Source organism: Mastomys coucha, unplaced genomic scaffold (assembly GCF_008632895.1).
Source record: "Mastomys coucha isolate ucsf_1 unplaced genomic scaffold, UCSF_Mcou_1 pScaffold18, whole genome shotgun sequence".
Classification (NCBI taxonomy): Eukaryota; Metazoa; Chordata; class Mammalia; order Rodentia; family Muridae; genus Mastomys; species Mastomys coucha.
The window spans coordinates 79,711,436-79,735,260 of NW_022196900.1; the positions used below are offsets into that span (position 1 = coordinate 79,711,436).

A 23,825-nucleotide genomic window follows, 5' to 3' on the forward strand; every position below is an offset into this window, starting at 1 on the left:
ACACATGTAGGTTAAGTTCTACTGAAACTCCGGACTTGCTCCTTAAGTTATAAACAATGTGTTGTCTGTCACTGTCTGCTTCAGTTCACTGTCTCCACATTCCCACTTACCTTCTGTTCTTGGATCTGTGCTTTCACCACTTTATACTCAGCTGATGGAGGCTTCTGATTGGCTATGAGCTCCTCTGTGTCTGTCAACCAGCTGAGCAATGGCTCTAAGGCATCTTGAAATTTCCCACAATGTAACAAAGCCTCCTGCAGTTGTGCAATTCTTTGTGCGACCTATGTCACAGATATGGAGAGCTCAAATTCAAATTCAAGGGGAGAACAGTATTGTCTTTAAGCTACTACTAACCCACTTAATAATTATAGATGGTAACAATTAATTTTGTTGGCATTTAGTCTCAAGGGCAATCTGAGGTCTAGATATCTCTTTTTTGACCCTTCCAGTCCCAGCACAAGTATCAGTTGCTCACCAACTCACCTTTTTATTAAGTGTATTCCAACGAGTATTAATTTCGTCCATGTCATGTTCTAAACTCTGCACGTCACAGTTTTTTCCTGCACTCTGAATTAATCCCTGGCCAAGTCCATTCACCTGCTGCAATTTCACCTGAAGAGGATCTACTTGTTCTTTCTGAAACATCTGGAGAATTGCAAAGAAAAGCAGATTTATTATAAAGGATATTAAGCTGTCTATGCCACACATAGTATCTGGTCATTCTTGAGAGAGTTATGAGTTAAGGAAGGAGGACAAGGAACAAAGGGGAAATGCAAGCATCTGGACGAGGAGACACATGGGCTTATGTCTCATTCATGTAGCTTCTTATGTAACATACACCAAGGTCAGTTAGAGCACTATTTAGGTCTTTAATCTAGAAACTAATCTAGTTTCTTCTTTCAAATCAGTTGCTTAATTTTTAATGCTAAAAGCTACAGGAACAGTGAAGTATTAGCATTAACATATTATAAAATAAATGCAATGTACTTGAATCCCGAAAGGGAAGGATGGTATCAAATTACAAGTGCTTACGTTCTTGGAAAAATACCATGGAGAATAGCTATTTGATCACTGACAACAGACAGCGCACTTTCCTGGCTAGGATGGGTAACTCAATCAGTCAAAACAAATCAGCAGTGTGAAAATGCAAAGCTCATAGCTTAATACCCCTGTGGCCATTTAACTTCATTCTGTTTTAGACCACACACAATCAATCTTGAAATAGTACTCTCCCATCTACAAGAGGAAATGTGCCTACAACTCTGACACATGTACCAAGTAAGGCATAGGTATATAAAATATAAAAAAATGAGACCATAGGTCATGTCCATAATTAAACAAACAAAAAAATTTAAAAATTAAAAATGGAATAAGTATTGTAAGCAATGTCTATTTTTATCTACTATAATACAACATAGTCATTTCTAAATTTTAAAAGTTAGAACAAAAAAAAATGGTACTTTGGAAAACTGGTGTAAGCCACCAAGCCTATATAATCTCAGAACTCAGGTGCAGGTTCATGATCATCATCAGTTACATATACAATTTGAGGCCTCTCTGGAGTATGAGACCCTATCTCAAAAAACAAAACAACAAAACAAAGAAATGCCAAAACTTTAATTTTCACACACATTTGCCCAATGCATAATCTTAAGGTTAAGAATGATAAAAACCTCAGGAAAAAAAAAAGATACAAACATTTATTCTTAAAATCACAAAGGGAGACAACCCTGCAGTTAGAAAACCTAGGAAAGAGATCAGGAGTCATAGATGCAAGCATCACCAACAGAATACAAGAGATAGAAGAGAGAATCTCTGGGGCAGAAGACACCATAGAAAACATTGACACAACAGTCAAAGAAAGTGCAAAAAGTTCCTAACCCAAAAGATCCAGGAAATCCAGGACACAATGAGAAGATCAAACCTAAGGATAATAGGTATAGAAGAGAGTGAAGACTCCCAACTTAAAGGGCCAGTAAATTTCTTCAACAAAATTTTTTTTTTTTTAAAGATTTATTTATTTTATATATATGAGTACATTGTTGCTGTCTACAGACATGCCAGAAGAAGGCATAGGATCTCGTTAAAGATGGCTGTGAGCCACCATGTGGTTGCTGGGAATTGAACTCAGGACCTCTGGAAGAGCACAGTCAGTGCTCTTAACCACTGAGCCATCTCTCCAGCCCCAACAAAATTTTAGAAGAAAACTTCCCTAAGCTAAAGAAAGAGATACCCATGAACATACAAGAAGCCTATAGAACTCCAAATAGACTGGACCAGAAAAGAAATTCCCCCTGTCACATAATAATCAAAACACCAAATGCACTAACTAAACAAAGAATCTTAAAAGCAATAAAGGAAAAAGGTCAAGTAACATATAAAGGTGGGCCTATCAGAATTACACCAGACTTCCCACCAGAGACTATAAAAGCTAGAAGATCCTGGGCATATGTCATACAGACCCTACAAGAACACAAATGCCAGCCCAGGCTACTATACCCAGCAAAACTCTCAATTACCATAGATGGAGAAAACAAGATATTCCATGACAAAACCAAATTTACACAATAATCTTTCCATAAATCCAACCCTACAGAGGATAATAGATGGAAAACACCAACATAAGGAGTAAAGCTACACCCTAGAAGCAAGAAAACAATCTCTCAACAAACCCACACAAACATAATTCCACTTCTAACAACAAAAATAACAGGAAGTAACAATTACTTTTCCTTAATATCTATTAATATGAAAATTAATATTACCAACGTATCCTAATCGATTGAAATTAAAAAATATGATGAATTAGAAATTTGTTGGCTATCATCCAGTGGTCTCTCTAATTTGGTAATAGGAGGAATAGGTCCAGTATTGTACAATCCATATACACTTTCTGCTTGTTTGTATGTGACAGTGTCTTGCTGTGTAACATATAATGGTTTTGAAGTCATGCTTTTCATATCTCAGCCTCTCTATTAGTAGGATTGTTTATTTGATGTTTTTATACTCTACTATGGTTTTCAGAACAGCTTAGAATTTTCAAAATAATTTATACAACCAAAAGAAATGTAGACAATTAATTTGGGAGACGGTTTGTAAGAGAGCAACAAAGAGTGAGACTGAATGTTTTGCTTGATGTTTGTAACTATTGTATCAAGTTTGAAGAAGAGGACTTTATAAGTTACTCTTTCTATGAGATGAATGCTTTTCCAAATTACCACAGCCAATGAACCAGATTCTTACCCTCACCTAATGTCTGTCCCACCCTCCAAGCAGAACCATTTTTCATTGAAACAGTTAGTGAATGACTTCATGGGTAGACCATCTTAATACACACACTATTTCTTAAATGAAAGTAACCTGTTCCCTGTGAGCTGAGAATGAAGATATACAAGCTTTGACCATTATAGGAAATCTGTATCCAAAAGTCATGGCTACAATTCATTCCTTGGTATAGCAGAACTGTCAATTCTTAGCTTAGCTACTATGGAGGTAAAATCCTTTGGTGATGTGATGGTCACTGAAGTACAGCCTTATTACAATGAAGTCCAATGTCTAAAAATTGTTCTTATTTTGGGTTCATATCACAGTAAGAGCCAAGATTTTAAGCTCTACTAAAAACAAAACAAACAAACAAAAAGTCTTTCTCTATTTATGTTCATTAAAAAAAAAACGAATAGTGATATATTATTTGAAAATATCAAACAGTTAATATGTTTGGAATTATTTAAAATTTACATTGAGAAAAATGTATTTTTAGTATTGCTATAGACAAGCATCTACATAAGACTGTTCAATTGATTGTTGTTTTACACCAAGCAACTTTTATAATACTTATTTTTACAATTCTAATATTTTATAAATTTTAAAGAATATGATAAAAAAAACCCCGGTAAGGTATGGCAGATATTGAAGGTGGGGTTTCTGGGAGAAGTTGGGATACAAAAGGAAAAGACGAATGTGATGTAATTCTGTTTACTTAAAATATGTTTTTAAATGTTAACAAATTCAGATAAATTGAAATTGTGAATCTTTTCTCATCATAAAAAAAAAAAACCTCATAAAACCAAAAAAAGATTGATACAAATATTTATCCTAAAGAATTGGCTTTTCTCAATTACTAGAACATAAAATTAGCTACATTTTGCCAGCTTGGTTATATTTCTTTTTTTACCCCCCTTTTCTTCAATATAAAGATTTTTCGGTTTCAGTACGACAGGTGCGTCTATTGAAGCCAGAGGATGACAGAACGCAAAAGAGGACAAAATAACCTAAAATAGAACTGAATGCTGAAGGAAGACTAACTTCATTCTTTAACAGATCACAGATCACACTATGGTTAGGAATTTAAATTCAAAGAAATGCTTAATGGATGGATATGTCAGTCCATAGAGAGGAAAAGCCCCAGCAAAAACTCAAAAAGGTCATGAGGGAAATCACCTGGACACTCCACTTTATATTACAACTTGATTGTATTGTATTTTGTTAAGCAACATATAAAGAATTCAGCTTCAGCAAAATACAGGGGAAAAACCCCACAAGAACCACAGAGCTCTATTCTGAAACTTTAGAGACATCAATTTGAAGAAAAACCAAGAGGAGTGGGGATGGGGATTAGAAATGGAGGGACAAAGGGGAACTCAATCAAATCAAATACATGCCAGCTTTCTTTTACAGATCTGTTTTTATGTGTGTTTGTGGTTACTGGTGATGGCTGTAGTCACTTTTTGGTGGTAGTGTGTTTTCCATCTGAATCCTAGCTGATCTTTTTTGATGGTTTGCTCTTTTTCTCCTCTTTTTTACCTCCAAATGGAGAATGTTAGTCCTAAGGCTTCCTTAAAAAAATTTATTTCTGGGCTGGCGAGATGGCTCAGCGGGTCAACTGCTCTTCCTTAGGTCCTGAGTTCGGATCCCAGCAACCACATGGTGGCTCCCAACCATCCGTAATGAGGTCGGACACTCTCTTCTGGTGCATCTGAAGACCGGCAGAGGTCCAGAGTTCAATTCCCAGCAGACACACACACACACACACACACACACACACACACACACACACACACACACACGATGGCTCACGGCCATCTGTACAGCTACAGTGTACTCATACACATAAAATAAATCTTAAAAAAAAAATGCTACATGCCCAGCTTGGAAATGTATGGTCTTTAAAAAACAAAATTATTTCTTTGTTTATTTAAGACAAGATTTACTATACAGCTTAGGCTAGCCTGGAACTCATGAACCTCTTGCCTTAGTAGGTGTACATTACCATGCCTAGCTATCTCCTTTCTTTTAATGTCCTTCCTGGGCAATTTAATCTATCACTTTAATTATTAACTCTGATGTTTATGACTTCATTCTGTCTTTTAAGCTTCAAACCCACACAACCAACTGCTTTCTTACTGTCTACTTACCAACCACTTACCTTGAACCTAATGATTCCAAAGAAACAGTACCTTTCACTTTCTCATTTCTTCAAATTTATTTCTTCCTAAATCAAATCCTAACATCTGTTCTTGAAATCAATAATTTACTACTGTCTAGTTTGTAGTTAACTTATACACCAGAATCTATGTCATCCTGCATATATGACACACCATCACCACAAACAGGTCTTAATTCTACTTCCAAAGTATTTCTTGCCTCTATTCAATTGTCTACACACCTACTTTGTCAGCTTATAATGACATATTGACAGAGCCATTTTTGTGCTTCATGTTTGCCTCCCACATGCTACTCTAAGGCCTACAAGGGCAGGCACCATGCCAATTCTAGTCACTGCAAGAGGCTAGGATCTGGCACAAAGTTGATACTCAGTAATTATTTATTTCTTGAATGAATGACTCCTTGTATAGAAATTGCTTAGGGGAAACAAATAAACTCATGACAGATCTGCCTATCAGCTGGACACTCAAACACTGAATTGTTGTGATGCTCCTCAATTTTTGCTTAAAAAGAATTCCTTGGCAAATTTTAATTTTACAGAAACTCTACTTCATATAAAAGGCTGTCTCCTCTTCCTCTGAACTTTGGACTGTAAATAAGATTGAGGGAACTTGGAGGCAGGGGTTTAAGTAACTGGGGACCACTCTCAGTAGCCTGAGATCACAATACAGAAACAACAAATAAATTGACACTTAGCTTCTTTTAATCAAGCTCTTTTTTTTTTGTTTTGTTTTGTTTTTTGTTTTTTGGAGACAGGTTTCTCTGTATAGCCTTGGCTGTCTTGGAACTCACTCTGTAGACCAGGCCGGCCTCGAACTCAGAAATCCGCCTGCCTCTGCCTCCCATCTAACCAAGCTCTTGCTAGCACCTATTATGAAGTTTGTATTTTAAGAAAGAACAGAAATTCTATATTTTTAGCCAGGTATACACACATGCATTTGTACATGCACAGCATATAAGCTCTGAAGCATTTTACTCTAAATCAAATTCCAGGTTATGATCACTTGTTGAGTCTAAAATATCTCTCTGCGTAGGAAACAAGTTCCTTTGCTTCAAAAACCTCCCTAAAAGCCAGGTATGGTGATTCACATTTATAATGTTAGCACTCAGGAAGCTGATGCAGGAGGACTGCTATAATTCTGAGGCCAGCCTGGATTTACATAGTGAATTCCAGGCTAGCCAGAATAGGACCCTGTCTCAAGATCCAGATATGCCAAAAATACTCTCTAAATACATAAAAACTAGAACTTATACAACCTTGGAAAAAGCCACTTTTCCTTTTTCTGCAGCTCTACCAATGGACCCTGGACTTTGTGCATACCATGCAAGTAGTCTACCAATCAGACACGTGTCCACCTCTGAAAAACTTCTTTTAAAAATCCAACTAATTATTATTTCAATAGTGTGTCTCTCCCTCTTCCCTCCCCATCCTCACTTATAGCTTAGGTTGCCCCATTTTATATAGCCCAGGCTGACCTCAAGTATCCCCCAGCTCACCCTAGTGACACAAGTGCTTAAACTGTAGGTATTCATTACTGCTCCTGGGTTCAATAAGTATTTCCAAAATAGCAGGGTGTCAGTGGTGCATACCTTTAATCCCAGAACTTTAATCCCAAAGCCAGAGGCAGGGAAATCTCTGTGACTAGCGTGGTGTACATAGAGAGTTCCAGGCCAATCAGGACTACACAATGACACTCTACCTAAAATAACCCCACTTCAAAGAATGACAACTTTTCCAAGGTGGGATGGCACCATTTCCTTCTCCTGGCATTTTATTAGACAGTACTTCATATAATGAGGATCTCTTATATCTGGAGGGATCCTTGGAGGATTACATATCCCAGAGAGAGACCAGTATTGAGGATTTCTCTAAATTCCTCTATATGCAGATCAGATGAGTTCTTTTTTACATCTTTTTTTTTTTCCTTTTTTCTTTTTATACTGACTGCTGCTGTCAGCTGTATATCTCAAGAATGCCTGCACAAGGAATTGTTCTGTCACTGGCCTACTGTTCTAACTTGAAGGGTGACTGCAATCTCAGTTATCAATCCCACATTCTATAAAACCCAAAATCAAGATCCACCAACCTGACAGGTAACAGATTCTAACTTGGCAGGAAGCTACATAACAAGATGACTGTTGAGCCCAAGAGGGAACTACCATCACTCAGCTAAGCAGGAGGATTTGCAGCAAAGCTGGCAGATCAAGGGACCAATCAAAACAGTTTGTTGCATGTCTAATTGGTATTCTAAGAGGTTAAGGTTGCTATGGAAGAGTATGCAATGAGGTAGATGAGAGGACCCACCTTATGTAATTCCCACTGATATTATAGAAAATTGATCTTCACTAGTCCATTAATAGTGGCTACTGTGAGGAAGAACTGTTCTGGGACCCAAACAACCTCCTCACTCAACTGCTTAAAGCAGATGGACTCCAGGAGGTGGAGCACTGCCTCAACTATTCACTTCCACAGTCTGCTGTCTGAGGATTTTAGAGAACTGGGTGTAATTAGCCAGGCCTGTAATCTCAGCACTTAGGTGGCAGAGACAAGAGAATTTAGAGCTTGAGAGTTAGTCTGGACCATACAGCAAGACTTTGCAGCAAACCAAACCAAACCAAACCAAATCCCTTCAAGCTAAAAGACCCAAGGAGATATCCTTCTACATGCTCTCATTTTAACAGATTCAGAAACAAAAGTCTAGAAAAGTGACCTAAGAACATAAAAGCAATTTTGCAAGATGACTATAATGGCACACTGAGTTTTCCCTGAGTATGCCTATGGCTTTTAGAAATACACATTCTTTGGCAGGGTGTTGATGGCAGTGGCTGCAAATGCCTTTAATCCTAGCACTCAGGAGATAGAAGCAGGAAGATCTCTGTGAGTTTGAGGCCAGCCTGGTCTACAGAGTTAAGTGCCAGGACAGCCAGAGCTACACAGAGAAACCCAGTCTTGGAAGACAAAATAACAACAACAACAACAACAAAAAAAACCAAGCCAACACCACCTACCCCACACATATGTATGTTTACATTGCTTTCACCTAAGCTATTTCTGTGATATCTGCAAATTTTTTTACAGGATGAAGGGAGATGGTCAGTGGCTGAATTCTCCTGTTTGTGATACCATAAACACACTGCCACTTTATCCTTACAATCCTCTCAGGGTTCTGCGTTACCCAGTGAGGAATCTGAGAGAGAAGACTCGGGACACCTAATCTTCCCAGAGTGGTTTGAAGTACTCAGGTCTCACGCAAAGCTCAGGGTAACTCTAACTGCACATCACTAGAAACATGAGCTCTCTGGATTTTAGGAAACAGGTTTACTATATTTTTTCTTTTCTTTTCTTTTTTCAAAAGAGGAATAACACTTTCCTGACAATAAGCTTTTTAAAATTTAAGCCAACATCTATTTACAAATGTGTTACTTTGGCTACCAACATACGTAAGTAAAATAATGAATAAAATTTTACAGAGAAAATTAAGACACTTTTCCCTCTAAACTCAATTGAAAATCTAGAAGTAAAAAGCCCAGGGGCAAAGTATTAACAAAAGATAGGAGGACCTATGCCACCATTCGGTTAACATTAACACCAAGTGAGAGAACTTGCAATTCTCACTTTATGCTCTAGGCCTTTCCTGCCAATGAGATGAGCAACAATTACCTCATGTGAATGTAACCCATCAGCTGCAGCCAGACGCACTTTCCCATGCAGCGTGGTGCCAGGCGCCTCTTTTATTCCAAATGCTAAAGAATCAAGTCCTTCCCTGATCCACATTCCAGGAGAGGAAGCATTCTCAGGAACAGGAGTTCCTTCTGAAATGGGCACTGGATCAGTGTGGGCAGTTCCTTCCAGGAAGGGCCCATCAGGAGAGAAAATTTCCTTAGCAGGCACTGCAGTAGCTGAAGTGGCAGACCATTCTGGGATGGGTATGCTAACCACCTGAGTATCAGGCTTCTCTGGGGTAGGTTCTTTGAGGGCTGGGGCAGCAGACTCCTCTGGTGTAGGACCTGCAGGAGGAGGTGTGGTAGGCTCCTCTGTAGTAGATACCAGAACTGTTGGAGTATCTGGCTCCTCTGAGGTGGGCCCTGCAGGAGTTGGTATGGCAGGCTCCTCTGAGGTGGGCCCTGCAGGAGTTGGTATGGCAGGCTCCTCTGAGGTGGGCCCTGCAGGAGTTGGTATGGCAGGCTCCTCTGAGGTGGGCCCTGCAGGAGTTGGTATGGCAGGTTCCTCTGAGGTGGGCCCTGCAGGAGTTGGTATGGCAGGCTCCTCTGAGGTGGGCCCTGCAGGAGTTGGTATGGCAGGCTCCTCTGAGGTAGGCCCTGCAGGAGTTGGTATGGCAGGCTCCTCTGGGAGGAACACTTCAGCAGCTTGAGTGTCAGGCTCTTCTGAGGTAACATCCTTGTCTATGATGGGCGCTGTAACATTCTCCACTGGAGGCACTGCATCAGATGAGGCTGCAGCCTGTTCTGGGGCTGATATTGCAGCAGCTGTAACATCCTCCATTAAGATAAGCACTGAAGCTACTGAGACATCCTCCTCTGGGATGGGTATTATTGGAGCAGCTACAGCAGTTCCCTCTGAAGCAGAGGCTTTGGCACCAGGCCCCTCCAAGCCAGGCAATGGTACAACTGGGATATCCTCTCCTGGCATGGGTGCTACGGCAGCTGGGGCAGGCCTCTGTCGGCTGGATAGCCATTTTTCTAAACCTGGTATATTGTTACTGGCTCTGGTGATTTGTTCCTCTGGAAAGATGTTCAGGGTTGCATCTAAATGCCTCCTTTGTAGCTCCCCTTCCTGTGACGAAGCCACACTCAGCTGAGGTTGGCTATCACTCATATTCAGGGTTGCATCTGAATGCCGAGTGTCTAGCTCACCTTCCTGTGATGAAGCCACACTCAGCTGAGGTTGGCTATCACTCATGGCCTCTGCTCCAGCTTTACTGAGTTTCAGTTCTCCAGCCAGCAGGCACAGACTCAGAGCCTCTGACTCAGAAGACTTACTCTGGAAGTCTGTAAGAAACTGTGCTGGAGTTCCATTCCCTAAAAGCTTCCCTTGACACTCCGGCTCTTTTGTTTCTCCACCCTTACTACAAACTTTCTCCATGGAAAATTCACAAGGGTCTACATTTCCCAAAGATGCCAGATTGTTATCTTCTTGACTAATTAGAGCTCCTTTTCCACTTTCTAACTGAATCTCGTCAGTTAATAAATTTGAATCAGGTGAGAACACCTCTACGTCCGGTCCTGAGGTAACATCTTGTTCATAGTTAAAAGTAAAACTGAGAGGGATCCTTTCCATATTCTCTTCTACATTCCCCTCAGTCTGACTGCAGTCTACCTGGGACAAATTGCCATTTTCTTTGGCTAGCTCAGAGGCAATAAAGACTGGCAAATTTTCTCCACAAGAGGCTCTGAGATCAGAGTTCAGCAATCCTGTGTCCAGCTCTTCAAGTGGCTCCAGATCAGCCAGAGGCTTAAATTCTCCACCAATCTTGGGGCTAAAAGGCACTTTTTCCCACTCCTTGCTAATAGTGGAGGTACCCCTCCCGCTATCAGGGTGAGCACTAAGTTCAACAGCTTTAGGCACCTGAGAAGAATCCAGGGCATTGCAATATTCACCATCTAATCCAGTGTCAGGGTCCTTTATCCTCACACTTAGAAAACCCACATGCTGTTCCTGTTCTAAGGCAGCTCCTGGAAAATGACTAATTAAAAGTGAATCTTCTGCATCCTGGGTTGGGGCCAGCCCTTCAGAAGAGGCCTGACTCAGCAGCTCAGCTGAAGAAGTTACTCCTTCTTCACATAAACATTCCTTCTCAAGTTCAAGAAACATTTGCACAGAATCTGTGTCAGAGAGCTGTTCGGCTTCAGCAAGGCCCTGGAACCCTGAAGTCAGACCCTCAAGCCCCTGAGCAGGTCTGTTTTTCGTCTCACTGATAAGATCATCACCTGCAGGCACACAGGTGCAGTCAGGGGGAGCACCCTCAGGAACAGAAGCAGGCTGACCCCTAGTTGGCTGCAGGTCAACTGAGCAGCACATCTGATGAAGAGCTAGGTGGTCATAAGTTCCAAAGACAGCCACACAATCAGATCCATCCTCTACCTCGGCTGAGTTTGCTTGGTCACTTTCTTCAAAAGGATCTGCCACACTAGTCTCCTCATTTGTAACTACAAGACTCTTTCTTTTCTCTGATGATTTCTCTTCCTCCCAATCCTCCTCTGCCTCCATCATGATCCACCGCTCATCCTCCTCAAATTTTAACTCAGACTCTGTTTTTTCTCTCAGGCTAGGTGTTATCAGCATATGTAATTCTGGATCCAACAGCTCTTCACTCAGGCAAGGAGAGAGAGGTGGTAGTTCCACAGCGCAGGCAGTGTCCCCAAGAGGGTGCTGCTTCTCGTTAAAGCCTCCCTTGGTGGAACTTTTCATGGCCCTGGGCCAGGTTGCACTTGGGAATCTGTGCTCCTGCATTTCTTCTGTGTTACCACTTGCTGCTGCAGCTTCTGAGTCTAGAGGCTGGAATTCATGGGGAGAGCTCTCACTGTGCTGTTGGAATTTGAAGTCCTGGCATTCTCTCAATTTTTTTACATTTTGCACTTCTGGAATATCTACAGATTTGGACATGTGTTCCAAAGTAACAGACTCAGACTGAGGTTCCCTGTGGTCAAAGTGACCAGAGCTTTCTGTCAGTGCAGAACTGGATTCTTTTTTCTCTTGCAAGGAAGGACTTGAAGCACCGGCTTCTGAGACTTCACTGAGAGAAGCCTCCATCCTTTCTGCAAATTCTGGGAAGTTGGGTGGCATGAAGGACTTCCACGATCTCCTGTTAACATTATCTTTGCGCTCTGCGTTTGGCCGACGTCTGGGTGGCACAGGTGCTGACTTCTGCACATCACTGCTTAGCTTTAATGCATCAAATATTATCCTCTCATCCAGCTTCTTGCCTTCTGGCACTCTAGATTCAAAAACATTAGATGATGCTCCTAATGTACCATTGCTGGATATGGAACTTCCTTCCATCTTCTCCATGGTGCTTTTTGATGTCTGATTAAGTTTTGACCCCTGGTCAATCTGTTCATTTATCCTCATTGTATCGTATATAGACCGCTGTGGAACATAGCAATCTTCTATATAGCCATCCTCATCTTCCCCTTTACCCAGGCAGGTGGGGTTCCGCCTTAAACAGTCTGGCCTGCTAAGTGGCTTACCCATACTTTTTCAGTCAAGATGAACCATCAATCTTTCCAAAGTTTTTTTTTTTTTCACAGGTTCTCTCAAAATACATTCTACATGAATTCTAAGTCCTCTTACATGCTTATACTCCAAACCACCAACCGCATCAGCCTTCTAGAAAGATCTGGAAGTTCCCAACTTGAAACCATTTTGGGAGAAACTCTAATAAGACAAACAGGTTTTTCCTCACAGGCTAGCAGCCTCATAACTGCAGACAGATAAATGATATTATTTCATCAACAAGCATAAAACAATTACTTGTATGGCTTCTGGTTTTACTTTTCTAAAGCCCTTTCAAATTCAGTTAGCAAAAAATCATTTGATATTGACAAGTCTTATTCAATATCTAGTGTCACTCGAATCTCACCGAAGCTGAGTTGGAAGCAGAAAATTTATACCAACTATGTCCTTTAATAACAATGGCACACCCTCTAGCTTTCAAGTATGGTCCAAGCTCCTAAGAATTCCTTTCATTTTACCCTGTGTTCAACCCTGAAGAGTCCAGCTGGTCTGAATTAGCCATTCGTCCTCTCTAGTTGGGGTGTTTGCATTTGAACAGGGCTGGTCAGCGGATATTCCTGCAACTTTAAACACAGGAAGTCCTTCATTCGGGGCCAGCTTGGGGCTTCCTGTCTCCAAAACATCATGGCATTGTTGTGGCTTCCAAGCCAACACTATATCGTGGCCGCAAAACAAGGCGAGTTGGAGGCCCACGCTGGGCCTTTCAGAAGGCGGGCAGGCTACGGCATCGGCCAAGAGGCAGTCTGAAGGACTCACTTAGCACCGCCCGCAAACCCGCGCCATGCCTCGCGCCCCGAGGGCCAGGGTCGGCTCACCGCAACCTTGCAGGTGGCTCCCGGCCGGCCGGCCTTGGGTCTAGCGCTCAGGAAGTTAGTTTGTCCCTCCGGCAGCAGAAAGTCCCGTGTCCTGTGGGCGCCGCCTCCCCGGCCACTGCAGGTCCCCGGCCCCCGGCCGCCGCGTCGTGGGCTGCATGACAAGCAGTCGCCTCTTTTCTCCACCACGCCGCCGACCCTGCAGCCTTCCTCCCCGCCCGCAGCTGTCACGGTCCCGGCATGCAAACTTCTGGCCGGGAACAAAAGGCTCCGCTCCGGCCGCACGAGGGGGGCGAGCCCGCCTCTCTCACGCCGCGCGGCCCGCTCACACGCCGCTGGCTGGAAGTGCTCGGGTGGCGGGCGGATCTCCTCCCCTTCCAGCCCCGCCACAGCCGCTGCCCCACCCGGGCAGCCCCCTTGGAAGCCCGGGAGCGCGCGGCGCGGACTGCGAGGGAGGAGGACGGGGGCGGGGCCTACAGGGAGCCCCGCCGGGAGGGGAGGGGGCGGAGGCAAGGATTGGAGGCCAAGACGGCGAGGGAGGGGCTTCCCGGGGTTGGGGCAAGGGACTCCAGCTCATCCCGCACCCCCCTAGCTCACTCCCTCCACACCCGAGGGAGTAGTATTGTCCCCGCCCGCGAGGGTCAGAGGAGAGGAGCAGTCCTGGTCACGCTGGGCAAATCCCCTGACAAAGGAAAGCCCCGCCCTCATAGCGCTGGCCCGGCCCCTCCGCCCCCGCTTCTTTCCAACCCGCGGGACGTGAGCCCAGCCCAAGGGCGAATCCAGAAGGGGCGCCCCCGCCTCCCCCATTACCAGCCGGTTGTGGCTAGAGCCACTTGGGGCCCCATCTGCCGGTAGAGATGTACGGGCTGGGGTGGGCGGTCTGCACTATCCTAGGCTCCAGCTCTGCCGCCAACGACTGTCCCTGTATTTTTCCAATGTCACCTCTGGCGCTGACCAAAGAACCAGACTAGCCTTAAACATAGTCTTTTCTTGGTATGCCAAGGAATTAAGTCAGACTCAGGAACCAAGTTATTGGATAAACTCTAGGCACAGTTTCCCTTCTCAAGTATGACAGATCTTTGCCCATTACGCCGCCAGGACTTCTCTGCTCAGACTTCAGCAGTCTTAATGACCGGAAAAGGGGGTGCGGGTTGCGGGTTGCAGGGCAGTGGGGACACTAGAGGTGTTGGGCCAATGCCCAACACCTGGATTGGTTATAACTGCTGCACACATCCAAGGAAACCTGAGCCTCTGAGGGGCTAGATGTAAAGCATTCAAGTCTCAAGAAAGAAAATATTAGAGAAACGTGTTACACAATCCTGTAACACTACGTTCTAGATTTTAGAAAAACTATCTAGAGACCCTGTAATTGTTAAGTAAAGTACAAAGAGCAACCCAGAAGACTGCCTGCCGGAGGTAGCTTGCATCTCTTTGAGGTGTAATACTTGACTCCCTTTATGATCGTCCCTCAGATTTTATGAAGATGAAAAAGGTCAGTTAAAATATACAAAGTCTTGTTGGCCCAAGTGATTAATATAGATGGTAAAACTTATGAGAAAGTTATTTCTACTCTCCACATAAACAGTAAATAAAACCAGTCACTAGTGTGTGGAGATTTGGCAGTGAAGCTTGGAGCTAAGCCTTAGACTTATTTGAAGAGCCAGAAACTCCTTGGCAAAAATGAGGTACAGGCTGAAGCCCACGATCAGATTAGTCAAGTAAAAGACAATTTTACTTGGCAAAATGTTTTACACTTCATTTCTCACTCCTAAAGAAGCTGATCAATTCTACCCACTCAAGTATGAAGACTTTCCATCTGTAAAGAGAAGAGAATACCGAAACACTGTACCTTGTATTGTCTTATTCTAGATACCCTATTCTTTCAAGATAAAACTTCAAAAAGCTGTCTAGAATCCTGGGACCTCCTGGAGCAATAGTGCAAGACACTAGAACACTCTTCTATGAACACAGAGTGAAAAGAATCAAGAATACTTGCTCGAGAGCAAGTTCCAGGAGATATGATCAACATTAAGTATCTGAGGAGCTGGGACGTGGGAGGGAGGAAATTTGTGCTGAATGTCTCCTTAAACTGGCACACCAAGATCCAAGGGCAGATTTCAAACCATCAGTTTTCTCACTGCTATTCAAAGAATAAGGTGTTCCCTAAAAGGGTGACTTTCCTTTATCCCAAAGGAATGTGAGCAGAAATCTAAGCAGCCACGTGGCATAGCAATCTCAGGAAACAGATTCATAAATCTTGACGTTTATTCAGGATGTGTTTTAAAGTCCCTGTGATCCTAAGAGCAAATCAACTTACAGACTGGATACTTCACAATTCATGGAATCCAGGTTTTAAGTTTGTTGTAATTATTCAATGCAACTGGAAAGCCCCACAGAGGACAGGATTAATTTCACTTGCAAGTCTTCCCGGCCAAACACATTCACCAAGTGTTCAGATATCCTAACAGACTCTTTAGCATGCCAGGGCCCCTATGGTTAGAAGAATCTGAGGAATTCTGGCTCTGGAATTAATTCTGGAGTTAAGGGTGGGCGGTTATTCTATTATAAAGAATGATCTCGATATGGAATCACAACCTTCACAGACAAAAATTCTTTTCTTGTTTCCTCACCAAGTCAGGTGGCAATCAGGTCAGTCTTTTTCCAATTAACTCTTCCACACACTTAGCTAACCTGGTTTACTCTTCTCATAAATGCCAGATGAATGAACAGAACAGTCTAGCAACGGAGATTCAGACTCAAACTACTTATCACTTTTAGTCACATTCTGTTTAATTAAAGTGCTAAAATACTACATAGACACTTCCTAAAAGTTTAAACAGAGCTCTAGAAGAGACTCTACATGGCATGATGGCCTCAGTCCTCTCATGCAAAAAGCAGAAATCTCCCTGAGTTTGAGGCCATCCTGGTCTACGGTGAGGACGTCCCCATTCCTAAGACAGACAGACAGAAAGACAGACAGACACACATACACACCATAGACTCACACAACCAACCTACCTACCCCTTCAAAAACAAAAACAACAAGCAGGAAGCCTCCTAGTTTTATTCTTTTTTTAATCATTGGTATGTGTTGAATCTAAGGAAGGACAGGAAAGCACAAGGTCTCTTTTCTTTATGTCTTCTTTTTTTATCTGCCCATGAGTTTCTCTTTAGTTTTAGTTTTGGAATTCTGCCAGTAGCCATCTCAGTGACTAATGTAAATACCTGATTTGGCTTCTCTTGCTGCCCTGATAACTGTAACAAAAAAGCACCTGTACATCTCAGATGCCCCATTAAACTTTCTAAGGGAGTACCTCTTCTGATGCTTTCTCCACCCTGAAACCACAAATGGATGTATTCAAGCTACATTTCAAATTAGCTTTCAGTTAGTTAATTATAGAGCTCAGAGAATTCCATACACATTTTGAAATTCCTAAGAACAGAATTTGGTGTCCGATTTTCCTTCAGTGACCCTAGAACGCATTTTTGACCTGTCTAGCTCGTTCCTGCCACCTTCCTAGTTAAAGAGAGCTGGTGGAGTCTTCTCACGCACTCATATCGGCCCCTTTCAAGTTTTGGATATACACTGCTTTTGTCTGCCCAAGAACTGAACTGCCAGTCTAAGACAATTTAGAGACACCCCATCCCACCCCCCTTTACCACAATTCAGCGAGTAAAGTGCCTTTTCATCCACCTGACAGGTGTTCCCTCTCTCTTTCTCAGAGGATTCACTGAAAAGAAGTGGATATAGGTGACTGGTTGGATCTTGTGAATTTTAAATCTGCACAATGCCTTTCATCTTACCCTATCTAGACTTCACAATCCTTACTCTGAGGCAAGTGGAAACTCCACAATATGAAGTCTGTGCCTGTTGGGTATTAGTGACCATGATGCTTTTTGTTTTTGTCACTATAAAGATAGCTATAGAGTGGCACACAGACCAGCAGAGTACAGTGTGAAATTTGTTTTAATGGGAAACAAAAGGTTTTGAAGGTATTTGAGTTCTTGTATATTCCTGAACTCAAAGGAAAACCTTCCACACGTTAGAGAGGAACTCTCATAACCACTGAAAATCCTTTGCTGCTTGTAGACTTTCCAAAAGACAGTGTTTGATTCCTTGTTTAGATTAATGATTAGTTACCAAGACAGAGATGACAGCAAAAGCAGGGAGGTTTTACAGGTTAGAAAAGACCTGGCAGAAGGCAGGAGACAGGAAGGTAAGAGCAATCAGAGAAGGCTTCATGGAGGGGCATGTGTTCATTAGGATTTTATTTATTTATTTGTTTGTTTGTTTGTTTGTTTGTTTATAGGCAGGGTCTCGTGTAGTCCAGGCCTCACTAGCTATGTAGCTAAGGATGACCTTCAATTTCTGTTCCTCTTACCTTCACTTCTTAAGAGTGGACTTAAATATCACGTTACCTGGTATATGCGGTGCTAGGGATAAAACCCAGAACCTTGTACATGCCATACAAGCATTTTACCAACTGAGCTACATTCCCAGCTCATGAAATTGGGATTTAGAGACACAGAATGGTAAAAACAAGTTATTTCAAGTGAGGCACTAGAGATAGGACGTTTTGTTCTTGAGATAAGTGTTTGCTGTGATAGCCCTAGGCTGCTATTGACAACCTTCCTGCCTTGTCTTTTAAGTGCTGGGATTACAGTATGCTCTATCATGTCCAGCAAAAACCAAGTTCCCAAAGAAGCAAATTTTAATTCAGCATGGCTTAAACAAAGGTTTTGTGGAAGGAAAAAAATAATAGAACGGCAAGAGGCCCAAGCCAAGGACGTGCACAGTTTATTTAGAAAAGTGTTACTACAAGATTTAGTTAACTGGCCGGGTGGTGGCGGCGGCCGCGCACGCCTTTAATCCCAGCACTTGGGAGGCAAAGGCAGGTGATTTCTAAGTTCGAGGCCAGCCTGGTCTACTGAGTGAGTTCCAGGACAGCCAGGGCTACTCAGAGAAACCCTGTCTCGAAAACCAAAAAAAAAAAAAAAAAGATACAAAAAAAGTGCTTGCTTCAGCAGCACATATACTAAAATTGGGACGATACAGAAAAGATTAACATGGCCCCTGCGCAAGGATGACACACAAATTTGTGAAGCGTTCCATATTAAAAAAAAAAAAAAAGATTTAGTTAATTGTAAATCAGGTAGGGTGGCTCATAGCTGCAATGCTAACATTGAAGAAGCTGAGACAGGAGGATTAAGATAATTTGAGACTAGGCTGGGCTACAGAATAAGACCTTGTCGAAAGAAAGAAAGAAAGAAAGGAAGGAAGGAAGGAAAGGAAGGAAGTTAGTTTGTTATTAGAAATTGTGTGGAGGGCTCAGTGCTCACTCTGCTGACATGCACCTCTTTTGTGTCACTTGAAACTCCTTAACTTTTGAACCTAGAAGTGGTAAATATACTTCTCTTAAAAAAAAAAAAAGAAAGAAAGAAAGAAAAGAAAAGAAACAGAATTAGTACAAACTAGGACAAATGAGGTAAAGGATGGTGAAAAAACTGGAGAGTCACATTTGGACTCGCTAACTGGGTAGAAAGTAGAGGCTGGAGAGAAAATAAAGATAATGCTATATTATTACTCTGGGGTTACCAAGGGCATGGTAGAACTTACAAAACAGTAGGGGAAGATATTTGATTCATTCCATTTAGAGTATTCAAAGACAACTCATGTGGGTGTCCTCACGGCCCCTCACACAAGAAATTTCACTTTGGGGCAGAGATATAGAAGCTCTTCACCATGGAACAGTGTGGAGATAGCTGGCTATCTCAGCATGGCTGAATGGAGAGAGAACAGATGCCAGAACTTCAAAAGCCACATTTAGGAGGTAAGAAGGCAAACCCAGAAGGAAGTGGATCATCCCAGAAGAGATGGGGAGAGAACAATGCCAAGAAAGTAAGCAGGTGCCAGGCATGGGAGCAGACGCCTGAAATCTTAGAACCTGGAAGAGTGAGGCAAGAGAACCATGAGCTAGCCTCAAACTGAAGTTTCTCCTGTTTGTGGAGGTATGTGCATGGAGATATGCGTGCGCATAGGCACTGGAGGCCAGAGATCAATGCCTTTCTCTAGTTCATTCTGTTTTTTTTTTTAAAGATTTATTTTATTTATTTTATGTGTATGAGTACACTGTAGTTGTATAGATAACTGTGAGCTATCATGTGTGTGGCTGCTGGGAATTGAACTCAGGACCTCTGCTGGCCTGCTGGCTCTGGCATAATTCACTGTAGCTGTCTTCTGGTCTTCAGATGCACCAGAAGAGGGCATCCGATCTCATTACGGGTGGTTGTGAGCCACCATGTGGTTGCTGGGATCCGAACTCTGGACCTTCGGAAGAGCAGTCAGTGCTCTTACCCGATGAGCCATCTCACCAGCCCCTCTGTCTGGTTTTCTAAGTGGTAATCTCACTAAACCTGGATTTATGCACTGTAGTAGTCTGACAGGCCAATGAGCTCTATGGACCTATTTGTCTCTAACTGCCCTTCACCCACACCATCTCTGGGGTTATAGATTCATGCCATTGTGTCTGACTTCTTTTATGTGAGTTTTGGCAGTCTGAACTCAGGTTCTTATGCTTGTATGGTAGGTTATTCACTGACTAAGCAATCTCTTCAGTCTCTAAATCAAGTTTTTAAGAAAGAAGACAATGAATTGGACAATGTCACCATATTAGTCAAATAGGAAGTTAGTGAAGACTTGTAGGGAAACAGCCTCAGCAGTGATGGGCGCTAAGTTAGACAGGTAGGGTAAGGAGAATGGGTATTTGAATCCTTCAAGATTCTCTTCTTTTGGCTCCACAGCACCGGGTTATCATGATGTCTCTTTTCCAGGCAGTGTTCTTTTGTTTCCTTGAGCTCCCCACCCCACACCTGTACTACTGAAATCATATATGTAAGAACACTGTCACTGTCTTCAGACACACCAGAAGAGGGCATTGGAATCCATTACAGATGGTTGTGAGCCACCATGTGGTTGCTGGAAATTGAACTCAGAATCTCTGGAAGAGCAGTCAGTGCTCTTAACCTCTGAGCCATCTCTTGAGCCCCCTAAAGTCATATTTTTAAAAAGGCAGTGGTGGCTCAACACCTTTAATCTCAGCACTTGGGAGGCAGAGGCAGGTAGATGCCTAAGTTAGAGGCTAGCCTGATCTACAGAGTGAGTTCCTGGACAGCCAGGGATACAGAGAAACCATATGTGTGCATGCCTGATGCCTGTGGAAATCAGAAGAAGGTACCAGATCACCTAGAACCTATCATGAACATGAGTTACTACATGGGTGCTGGAACTGAACCTGGGTCCTCTTGCATGAACAGAAAATGATCTTGAATGCTGAGCCATCTCTCTAGTTGCCTGAGGTTATATTGATTTTCTTTTTCTTTTTTTTTTTTTTAAACAATGCTTAAGTTTGAAGCAGGACCTTACATATAACTAGGCTCATGTCTTCTTAGACCTCTTGCTCAAAGTTGTTAATTCTTTTTGTTTGTAAAATAAATATTTATTGGGACCTACTTTGCCCCAGACTAGCTAGGAAGTGAGATATCTTTAGACAGGGTTTCTCTGTATAGCCCTGGCTGTCCTGGAACTCACTCTGTAGACCAGGCTGGCCTCAAACTCAGAAATCCACCTGCCTCTGCCTCCCAAGTGCTAGGATTAAAGGCATGCACCACCACTTGGAACTGAGATATCTTAATGAGACATGGTTAGGCACCTATATCCTAGTACAGGTGATAGATACTCACTATAAGCTATATAAGACTCTGAACGAAAAGCAAACTGAACTATAAACACATGAGTCAGGGATTCTGACCTAGCCTGGAAGTTCAGGGGAAGCTTTGCTGAGAACATCACAGGATGGCTTTCCCTGGGACTGAATAGTTGTTTTTAGTTTCAAGGTGACATGACTATCAAAGTTGCTTTTATGGGCCGAATCACTAAACAATCTGAGTGCAAGTGTCCCCTCTCAAATATGAGAAACTCAGGTAGAACAATACCGAGATTTTTGTAAAGCATTTCTTTGATTTTGTTACCTGGTGTCTGTAGGGCCATGTGCATACTTGATCAAAGGGCCTGCCAGATAGCTCAGGGGATAAAGGTGTTTGTCACCAAGGGCAATGTCTTGAGAATAATTTCTGGGACCCAAGTGGGGAAGGAAAGAACCAACTCTCACAGGTTGTTCGATCTCTACAAGTACCAGCCTGCCTCTCCTTTCCTGCATCCCCTCTCTTTGGAAGTAATGAGAGAGAGAGAGAGGGAGAGAGAGAGAGAGAGAGAGAGAGAGAGAGAGAGAGAGAGAGAGAGAGAGAGAGAGAGAGAGAGAGGAAGGAAGGAACCAAAAATAGCTCATCTTTTGAGAACTAACTGTAAAATGACAGCTCTTAGATGATTTGCTTGAATGACACATGAATTCAAGTAGGATCAACCTTCCTTTAGTTCCGTAAATTCCTTTGGATCATATATGCATACATTAGACCATATTAGAAACTTCTGTTTACTGAAACCATAAATAAGTATTTCTTGTAAAAACATCTAAGTCTAGGTTGAGACTGCAGAGAGCTGAATTAGATCTTTTTAAAAGCTGATTGTCTCTAAAACAAAGCTGGTGGTTTTCCTTTTACACTTTGATGTTTTAATTAAAGGCTGATTAGTATTAAGACTTGTCTCTCTTAAAGATGCTGACTTAGTAGTTGCCATTTACTGTATGGCAATGGAGGAAGATAATGTGGTGTTTGATGAAAGCTGAAGTTAATTAGGCCAAGGACTCTGAGATCATTAAAGCTGATCTGATGAACAACTGAGTGACGTGGGAGGTCACTGAGCTGGTAATGTGTTTTGGCTAATTCTGATTAATGATTTGAAAATAATATTGACTTATAGAGCACAAAAGCTAAAGTAAAAATGGCCTTAGAAAACTTGCTGGCTATGAGCTTCTACATAAATAAATAAGTTAATGAGTGTGTGTGTGTGTGTGTGTGTGTGTGTGTGTGTGTGTGTGTGTGTGTGTGTTAAAAGTTGTATTAATGTACCATGGCCTAAGTTTTCAACTTGCCTAGGTACTGCTACTCTATGGCTACAAACAAGCCCTCTACATAGTCCCCACAAAAACTGCCCATGAAGCCTGCCTATTCATCAGCTAGTTTCATTAGCACCATAAACTAATTTCTCTTTTCAATCTCTCTTTCTCTCTCCTTCTCCCTCTCAAGACAAAGGCTAGAGATGGCTCAGAGATTGAGAGCACTGACTGCTATTTCAGAGGTCCTGAATTCAATTCTCAGCAACCACATGGTGACTGATAACCATCTATAATGAGATCTGGTGCTCTCTTCCAGTGTGCAGGCATATATGTAAGCAGAGTACTGTATAATAAATAAATCTTTTAAAAAAAAAGAGCTAATAAAATTTAGTGCTTGACTTTATGACCATTTCTAGACATAAAGAAGCAAAGCCGTTTGTTTTTGTCTTTAAATTCAATGTAGCCCAGGCTCACCTTGACCTCAGCTTCCTATGATGCCTCTAAACTTCTGATTATCTTGCCTCCACCTCCCAAGTGTTAAGATTACAAGTATATGTCACTAGGCCCAGCTGAGGCAGTGCTAGGGGTTGAACATAAGGTTTCATGCATGCTAGGTAAGTTACTAAACAAAACCCCCAGCTACTGAACAACTTCTTAGTAAAAAGATTTACAGGTCGGGCAGTGGTGGCCTTTAACCCCAGCACTTGGGAGGCAGAGGCAGGAGGATTTCTGAGTTTGAGGCCAGCCTGGTCTGCAGAGTGAGTTCCAAGACAGAAAAGGCTACACAGAGAAACCCTGTCTCGAAAAACCAAAAAAGATTTATAATAGTCTGCTTAACATGGTGGCTCATACCTGCAATTCCAGTCCCCACAAGATAAAGAGGGCTATACAGAAACTCTTTTAAAAAGAAGAAAAAAAAAGTGGGGGATGGAAGATGGCTCAAATGAATCCCAAGACTAGCATGGAAGAAGGAGAGAACTAATCACTGCAAGTTGTCCTCCACGAGAATACTGTGGCACATGTGAATCCACATATAGCCACATAAGATAAACAGAATTGAAAACGAGGAGGAGGTATGCATATTTCTTCCTAGTCCCAATGAGGCAAAGACAAGCAGATCTCCGTTTGAAGGCAGCCTGGCTTACTTAGTGAATTCCAGGACAGCCGGGGCTACCTAGTAACACTCTCTCTAAAAGACTTCAAAATATTCTAATATGTATTTCTGGATAAACTTTTTTATACCTTTTAGGTTAGTTCATTTGTTCTTTCTCTCTTTCCTTCTTTTTGTTTTTTTTTTTTTTT

General features: G+C 42.3%; 1 protein-coding gene and 1 non-coding gene across 23 annotated transcripts in view; one reads left to right on the plus strand and one right to left on the minus strand.

Moving 5' to 3' along the window:
- LOC116096585 (microtubule-actin cross-linking factor 1) overlaps positions 1-23,825 on the minus strand; it is a 353,064-nt gene that overhangs the window by 51,920 nt on the left and 277,319 nt on the right. For 21 of the 22 annotated variants that reach the window (XM_031378560.1, XM_031378576.1, XM_031378580.1 and 18 more), the window contains 2 exons: positions 484-645; positions 111-281 (listed from right to left, as the gene is read on the minus strand). In XM_031378560.1, coding sequence (XP_031234420.1) covers positions 111-281; positions 484-645 — 333 coding nt within the window. Of the gene's footprint in view, positions 1-110; positions 282-483; positions 646-9,106; positions 13,975-23,825 lie in introns of those variants that run through there. The other variant, XM_031378581.1, reaches the window with a different exon arrangement.
- Positions 18,525-18,631, plus strand: LOC116097216. Its single transcript, XR_004121277.1, has one exon. It is a non-coding gene; the product is annotated as a U6 spliceosomal RNA (small nuclear RNA).